General features: G+C 34.0%; 1 protein-coding gene across 1 annotated transcript; it reads left to right on the top strand.

Annotated features, from left to right (window-relative positions):
* Nucleotides 1-644: 644 nt before the first annotated feature.
* On the top strand, nt 645-4,218 carry LOC140857525 (sphingolipid delta(4)-desaturase DES1-like). Its single transcript, XM_073256521.1, has 2 exons — nt 645-851; nt 3,227-4,218. The coding sequence occupies exons 1-2, from the start codon at nt 705-707 to the stop codon at nt 4,064-4,066; spliced, it is 987 nt and encodes a 328-aa protein (XP_073112622.1). The 5' UTR covers nt 645-704; the 3' UTR covers nt 4,067-4,218.
* The last annotated feature ends 4,941 nt before the right edge of the window (nt 4,219-9,159 follow it).

Raw genomic sequence — 9,159 nt, 5'->3', positions numbered from 1 at the left:
TATTTAAATTTAAAATTAAAAATAATTTTTTTATTAAATTTTATTTAAAAATAATTTTTCAACTACCGTGAATAACCAAATAATTCTGCAGTTATAAATCAATACTGAAATAATACTACAATATTAAAAAATAATATTATTTTATTATAAAATAATACTATCTTAGATGTAAAATATTACAAAATAATATTTTTTTTATTATAATATATTACTATTTTATTATAAAATAATATTATCTTATTGTAATATAATAATATTATGAAACAATATTATTTTATTATAAAATAATATTATTATATTATAAAATAATACTGTGATATTAAATAATAGTATTATTTTATTATAAATCAGGAACACTATTATAAAATAATATTATAATATTAAAAATAATATTATTTTATTATGAATTAATATTATATTATTATAAAATAATATTATTTTATTATATAATTATAGAAGATATAAAAATATAATAATTATTTTAATTAAAAATAAAAAAAATATTTTTAATTTACATTTAAAATGTAGAGTTATTTTTAATTCAAACTCAGATGAGAGACTGTTTTTAATTTGAAATATAAAATAAAAATTTTTATCTAATTTACCGTAAATAAAAACGATAAGGGTGGGGGGAGAGAGAGAGAGAGAAAGAGAGAGCGCCGGCGATTTGAGGAGGAGAGAGAGCAATAGGTCGAGGGGGTGAAATGGAGGACAAGGAGGACGGGGTGATGGCGACGGACTTCTTCTGGTCGTACACCGACGAACCCCACGCCTCCCGCCGCCGGCTCATCCTCTCCCAGTACCCTCAGATCCGAGAGCTCTTCGGCCCCGACCGCTGGGCCTTCCTCAAGGTAACCGCACACAAGACCCATTCATTGCTTGTTTTCAGTTTAATATTGTCTTGCCTCAACCTCGCTCTAGATCGCGAAAAATGTGATTTTGATGACTCCCATGAAGAGTTTCGGTCCATTTGCTTCGATGATTTACGTACATTGATCAAAAATTGATTTTTTTTTCTTTTTTATTCTTTGCATGTGCTGAAGTTTTGATTTTTTTTTTTGACAAGATATTTCCGTAGTTTTTCCAAGTTTCTTTCAGATTTAATATGCTACTTCGCTTCTGATCTCTGGGCTTATGTCCAGGTGTGAAGCCATGAGATGCTTGTATTGCATTATATACTTTCTTTGAGCTGTAGATAGAGAAAAATGGGATTTTTATTTTTTTATTTCTTTTCTTGTCGAGTTTATCTGGTTGGTGGTTGGGTTTCACTCACACTGTTTGATGCTGGATTGTCTGCTTTGAATCCTGAAACATGTCGATCTTACGGTGAGATCCGTCTATCCTTTTGGTGAGGAGATTTGCCAGTGTCTGATGAGTTTTGTCTCTTATTTGCTTCAGATCAGAGTGCTCTTCGGCTTTCATCAAGATCTATGTTTAGTTTGTATCTTCTTTTGATTTGGCCGTGGATAGTGAAAATGGAATTTTGGTCATTTCCTTTCTTGGTTATTACTCACATTGATTGAAATCTGGTTGATTTCTGTGATGCAACAACTTTATTATTCCTCTGGTGTGGATGTGTGCCTTTTTACGGCTTAGGAATCTACCACTTTCCATTGATTTGCCTCTTATTGGTGGGATGTGTTCCTTTTCGTGCCCATCACTTGTCCTTATTTCCTTTTTCCACATCAGATTAGTTTGGGAACTCTTTGGTTTCAATGGCCTCTTATATGTGCCTTATTTATCACTTGTTTCTTTAAATCTTTTTGGGCTACCTTGGTTCCATCATTTTAAAGATCAAGAAGATGGTTGGGTATTTCCAAGAAGAATTTGATGAATGCTGTTGAAAAGTTACAGAGACTCATGTTAGACAGCTATAAAACCCGTATTATTTTATATATGAGAATGTTGGGCAGTGAAAGTGACGTAATATGACGATCAGGGGAAAATAGGGATGTTGTTATAATGTTGGTAAAACTGGGAGGAAGTGTGGCCAGTAGGAGATGAAGTATCGGTCTGTACCACAGCATAGTGTTTGCATAATCAACTGTGCTATGATAATTTGGATTCCATCTGTTTGTTTCTTTCTAACAGTAGATTGTGGTGGTAGTTTACCTGTCATTTTCATTGATATTTTCAGTTTGAGTTTGATGCTATCTTTATCCTGGTATTAGTAAAGTGGTTTTAAGTTTGAAATTCTGCATAGATCTTTCCTTCTTGGTCCAGTTTTGTTGAAATTGTGAATATTATATTGGGTTCTTCTCAACGATCACAAGGTTTTGTGAGCACACTGTAGGTTCTGTCTGATACTATCAATCTGCTCACTGAAAATGTTAATGTACCTCAATTCTTATAACCATGTTTTCAGAAAAAAGGGCTACATTTTTTAATTTTACTGTTATTAAGCCTTCAGGTTTTTCAATATTTTCATCACCTTTTTGGATATTGAGGGATTGTTTATCTCAAGGATCTGTGGTTGGCAGTTTTAAATACCTTTGGAAGTGCTATCATACTTTAATAGTTATTAATATTGTAAAACACGGCTTTGATCTCTATACATATATTTCAAAATGAAATTATTCCTTTTTTTACCATGGCAACATGTAGTGCTGCATGTCTGGATTATATTATGTCCAAGAAAGATGAACATGCGATCGATGCAAAACCAGTATTAATGTTCTAATTTCTAAAATATGTCAGTAAACCAGGTTGTTGTTCCTTCTGATGCTGTGGACATAACTATTGTAGTTTATATGGATATAGATTTAGATCTTGCTTTCGAGTTGTGTTCTGATATCATAATCATCCATCAATCTGCTGACTTAGTGGCATCAGGGTAGATTCTTCCTTTACATGCCTCGGTAGATATATGAAACCACTATAAATGAATTGAGTATTGGAGGCAGGACAGTTTACCATTTTAAAATTCTCTACCTTTCTTGGACAAACTTCTTTATACCTAGATTTGGCTTTTTATTTTAAAAAAAAAAAAAATTCAAGCAACACTGTTTGTTATTATTGAAACTTCCCAACAGCAATGTAGGAGCCACAAAGCATATCTTTCGTGAAAATTCATAAAAGCTCTGTGAATTTTGTTTTTGTTTTTGTTTTTTCCCTGTTTGAGTGAATCTTCAGACTCAGTGAACACTGAAAAATGTTCATCATGTTGCATTCATCATCTGCTGTGGCTGCTGATTCTACATTATTATCATCTGAAATTCCGGTGCAGGTCACTGCAGTTGTTCTGCTTCAGCTATGGACTGCAACCTACCTCCATAATGCAAGCTGGGTGAAGATGCTAGCAGTTTCATATTTCTTTGGTGCCTTCCTAAACCACAACCTCTTCCTAGCCATCCATGAACTCAGCCACAATCTAGCCTTCTCAACCCCATCTTACAATCGCTGGTTAGGAATCTTCGCCAACCTTCCTATTGGTGTTCCTATGTCCATCACATTCCAAAAGTACCACTTGGAGCACCACCGTTTCCAAGGTGCTGATGGTATTGACATGGACATCCCCAGCCATGCTGAGGCCCGTCTTGTTACAAGCACCATCACTAAATCCATTTGGGTCCTGTTCCAGCTCTTCTTTTATGCTCTTAGACCACTTTTTCTCAAAGCCAAGCCCCCCGGTTTGTGGGAATTCACCAATTTCACAATCCAGATTGCTCTAGATGCCAGCTTGGTCTACTTCTGGGGGTGGAAATCATTTGCTTATCTAATACTTGCAACATTCGTCGGCGGTGGCGTACACCCAATAGCAGGTCACTTCATCTCGGAGCACTATATTTTCAATCCAGACCAGGAGACATACTCATACTATGGGCCCTTGAATCTGATGACATGGAGCGTGGGATACCATAATGAGCACCATGATTTCCCTAGAATCCCTGGGAACAGGCTCCACAAGGTGAAGGAAATAGCCCCGGAGTACTACAACAACTTAAAGTCATACAGATCCTGGAGCCAAGTGATATACATGTATATCATGGACCGAACGGTAGGACCATACAGCCGAATGAAGAGAAAGATATCCAAGGATGCTGGGGTGACCAAGAAAGATGAGTAGGGTTGCCATTTTACATTTCTTTTTGTTGATTGCAGCCTTGCAGGTACTGCTATTCTTTTTAAACTAATGTTCAAAATCTGGAGCCATTTATAATGGGCAGTGATGAAAGAGTAAGATACATCTTAATTCAACCAATTTGATTGCATTTCTCATATCTGTTGTAATGATATTTAGATTTGATGACTTCTTTTTCATGTTCTATTTTTGTTGTATGATCACTGGAAACATATCTTTCAGTAATCTTTTTATTTTCAATTTCTTTCTCACTTGGAGCCCGGTGACAGGCCTATGTCCCAGACCACATCTCCAAAACTTCTGTTAATTAATGGAACACCATCAACAATGATCTGTGCTGGGCTCCTGACAAGTGCCCTTAGATTTTATTGTTTAACCAATTTATGAAGTAAACAAAGGTTATTGCCTTTGTCTTGGAGAATAATCATGATCAAACAGATTAAGATTACTTTCAATTTGACAATCACTAATTTATGGTTCTTTCTACCAAAGATTCTCCATTCGCTTTTTTGGCAGGCTCGATTATATTAATTTGTGATTCTGATTTATAAGGAGGCCAACAAAACTTGTTCTTCATGGCAACTTGACAGATGTTTATCATCATCACTCTGTAGGAGCTCTAATGAGCTAGTGTTGATGCTCATTCTTTTGTCATGCTTAACGGGACAAGACAATTATAAATCACAGTAACCGTAAAACTATGTAGCTTACTAGCTTTTCCTTTTGGATCATAATGCTAGTTTCCTAGATTTTGACCCCTGTTCTTGTAATATGGCTCTTCATTGTTAGTGCTATGCTGGAAAGGGGGCCTAAACGGTCAGCCATGATTGTCCCAAGCATTGGTGCTTGAGGAAACCTGCGAACCTTATCCAACGGTACTTGAAATTTTTGAATTTTTATCTACTCAAGATATTAACCCAAGTGGTCAAGCCCATCATGATCCTATGTTATTTTGTTATAAAGGATTTTAGATCTTTGTTTCTGAGCTGTCTATACTGCAAAGAAATGAAATACTAGTGGAACATGCAATGTAACTTGCAAGGTCAAAAGAAATTGTCACAGAAGATACTTTTGGTGTCCATAGGAAAGCTGTTTTCACTTCCTCGATGGAGAAGTAACATAATAGTGAAAAATAAGCACAAGAAAACAAAAAAGGAATAACACAATAGCTCTCTTTGCGAAAAGGGAGAATCCTTACATTTTTATTCCCTTTGTCCGAGTTGGGCTCTTATATCTTGTTGAAGATTAAGTAGCTCCAGCAAGCAAGAAATGTTCCCTAGAAAGATTAACACATCATCATCTGGATCTACTAACACTGGGCCTTGCATCTGTCACGTCTCAAATTTGAGACATAATACGGTCATGCTATCAAGGGATGCAGCTCTCGATAATACAAAACCACATTCATTTTCTTAATTATAATAACAAATATATCATAAATAAAAAAAATAAAAAGATTCAATTCAAATTTTTAATTAAATCAAAACTGTTTCAGAATATCTAAATCTAAAATTAAATATCAAATTCATGTTCAAAATTCATAATCATTTACTACAAATTTGTGATCATCAAATAACTAAACTTCAGCCACAAAATTTTCAAGCTTACTATGTAGATCTCCAAATCGGAATCCTTCGTCGGTCCTAACTTTATTCCTCTGTAAAAAAAAAAAATAAAAAGAATATGAGCTACACTAGCCCAGTAAGTAGAACTTACGCTTCCTTACCGGATCAAGTATAAATTTTTTATAATAATACAATATTTAAAAAATAATAGATAATATAAAATAAAGTATTTCATAGAACATATAATAAAACAAGTCATAAATCAATCATGCATGCATAAATCATGAACATTTGATAAACATATTTTGTAAATCATTCTTGTCATATGTTCATGTCATGTTTCTAAATCTTGCTCACAGATATTCATGCTATGGTCACTTTATACCCATAACAGGATCAGTGTTCTTAATCGACAAGTTCATATTTCATATGCCAACTTTATACCCATTGGCAGGGCCTGTGTTCTTATAGATGCTAGCTTCAAATGTCGACCTTTCCATAGGGATTCATTCATAGCTATCTAAGAGTCTTTGAAATCTTTATATCTTTTTCTTAAAATATACATAGATGGAAAAATAATAGAATTCATACTTTATAATCATGCTATTTTCATAAGACATATTCATGAAATTAATGCTCATAATAAAACATGCTTTTTTCATATCACATATGCTGATCCTTATTTTATGAAAAATATGATTTCATCAACAACAATTCTTTACATAAAAAAAAAATTATTTAAAAATAAATAAAGAACGTAAGATCTACTTACCTCGATCATTCTTAATCTTTAGTCTTCCTTAAATGAATTAGATAATCCTATTTAAAATATTAAATCATGATCACTTTTTATTTCATATATTTAATAAAATTAAATAATAAAAAAAAATGGTTGATTAGGTGACCAATCTGATAGACCATCCGGGTACTAAATCAATTCGAGATCATCTCGCTGAGGTCAACATAGATCCTTAAAAGAGTAAAAGATAACCCGATACAAGATCTATAGGTCTTTCTTAGAAAGAGAAAGTAGGAGAGAGAAATTTTAGAGAGAGAGTGAAAAATTTTAGAAAAAGAAAAAGAGAGAGAACAAGGAGAGAGAGAGAAAGAGAGAGAGGGAGGAGAGAGAAAATTCTCTCTTTTTTTCTTCTTTTTCTTTTTCTTCCCTTCTTTTCTTCTCTTTTCTTTTCTTCTTTCTTTTCCTGACCAAACAGAGGAGGGACACGAGGGGGACTTGGTGGCTCGTGCTTCGGTGAGGTGCGGCGGCACGGTCGGAGGTTCGACAACAGATGGTGGCATCTGATCGACGGCGACAGAGCAAGGGAAGGCCGGCGGCAGGTGGTAGATAATAATAAAAAAATCAAAAAAGCAGGGGATCGTCCTCTTTTCTTGAATTTTTTTCGATCATTGGCCGATTACCGACGGCCATGATCTTCAAAGAAGATAGGTAGAGAGGTGGGGGTCCAAATCTAGAGGTGTGGCACCATGAGCAGTGGCGCTGGTGGCCAGAAAAGGGAGGGAGATGGCTCGGCCGAATAAAGTAAAACAGGATCTTGTTCTTTTGTGAATTTTCCTACAAAGCCGATAGTCGGCGAGGGATGTGTGATGCCATAGGAAGAAGGGGAAGGAAGAGAGAAAAGAGGGCCGGGGCTTACCTTCGACTCCAGTGAGGTCTCCGATGAGAATTTGAGGCAAACACAAAGACGACATCTATGGCTTCAATGGAAAAATTCGAGAGAAAGAAGAGGGAGAACTTGGTGCTCGTCGTGGCTGGTTATGGAGGAGGGAGGAAGGATTTTGTAGGACTCTTCCTATGGTTCTTATTTGCCCTATGAGTCTTTGATCTAGTCGGACAAGGGGAGGAAGAAGAAGACTCCCATTGGGAGTCTTTGTTCATTCTTTTTTTTTCTCCGTGGGCTTGATGGGCCAAAATCGAGTGGGCTTGGTTTTTAGAACAGGGTATTATATTCTATACTCCCCTTAAACCAAAGTTTCGTCCTCGAAACTTAGCATACCTTCATTATCAAATAAGTGAGGATATCTTGACTTCATATCACCTTCAAGCTCCCAAGTAGCTCCTCTCTCTCTCTCATGATTGCTTCAATGGATCTTCACATATGGAATTATGCGCTGCCTTAGGACTTCCTCTTTTCGATCAATAATTTGGAGGAAAAACTCTTTATAGGTTAAGTCTTCATGAACTTGCAATGGCTCATACTTTACCACATTATTTGGATCAGGTATAAACTTTTTTAAATGAGCAACAGGAACTTTAAGAAAAATTTATCGACTCTTATTCAATTAAATATGATCTAGCTAAACGAGATCTATCTACCCATTACTGGACTTTAAGTCTACCAATGTTCAAACTTATTGCTCTGATACCATAAAATATCACGTCCCAAATCCGAGACATAACACGGCCATGCTATCAAAGGATGCAGCCCTCGATAACACGAAATTATATTTATTTTTTTAATTATAATAATAAATATATCATAAATAAAAAAAATAAAAAGATTTAATTCAAATTCTTAATTAAATCAAAACTGATTCAGAGCATCTAAATCTAAAATCAAATACTAAATTCATGTTCAAAATTTATAATTATTTACTACAAGTTCATGATCATCAAATAACTAAATTTCAGCTACAAAATTTTCAAGCTTGCTATGTAGATTCCCAAGTTGGAATCTTTCGTTGGCCCTAATTTTATTCCTCTGTAAAAGAAAAAAAAAATAAAAAGAATATGAGCTATACTAGCCCAGTAAGTAGAACTTGCGCTTTCTTATCGGATCAAGCATAAATTTTCTATGATAATGCAATATTTAAAAAATAACAGATAATACAAAATAAAGTATTTCATAGAACATATAACAAAATAAGTCATAAACCAATCATGCATGCATAAATCATGAACATTTGATAAACATGTTTCGTAAATCATTCTTGTTATGTGTCCATATTATGTTTCTAAATCTTGCTTATAGATATTCCTACTATGGTCACTTTATATCCGTGACAGGGCCAGTATTCTTAATCAACAAGTTCATGTTTTATATGCTAACTTTATACCCGCTGGTAGAGCCTGTGTTCTTATGGATACTAGCTCCAGATGTCGACCTTTCCATAGAATTTCATTCATAGCTATCTAAGAGCCTTTGAAATCTTTATATATTTTTTTTTAAATATACATATACATAGATAGAAAAATAATAGAATTCATACTTCATAATCATGCTATTTTTATAGGATATATTCATGAAATCAATGCTCATAATAAAATATATTTTTCATATCACATAAACTGATTCTTATTTTATGAAAAATATAATTTCATCAACAATAATTTTTTACATGAAAAATATGATTATTTAAAAATAAATAAGGAGCATAAGATCCACTTATCTCGATCGTCCTTGATCTTTAGTCTTTCTTAAATAAATTAGGTAATCCTATTTAAAATATTAAATCATGATCACTTTTTATTTCATATATTCAATAAAATTAAAT

The sequence above is a fragment of the Elaeis guineensis genome, chromosome 4 (genome assembly GCF_000442705.2).
Source record: "Elaeis guineensis isolate ETL-2024a chromosome 4, EG11, whole genome shotgun sequence".
NCBI classification, from domain to species: Eukaryota; Viridiplantae; Streptophyta; class Magnoliopsida; order Arecales; family Arecaceae; genus Elaeis; species Elaeis guineensis.
Note: the sequence above shows the minus strand (reverse complement) of the source record. Positions and strands in the feature narration are given on the sequence as shown.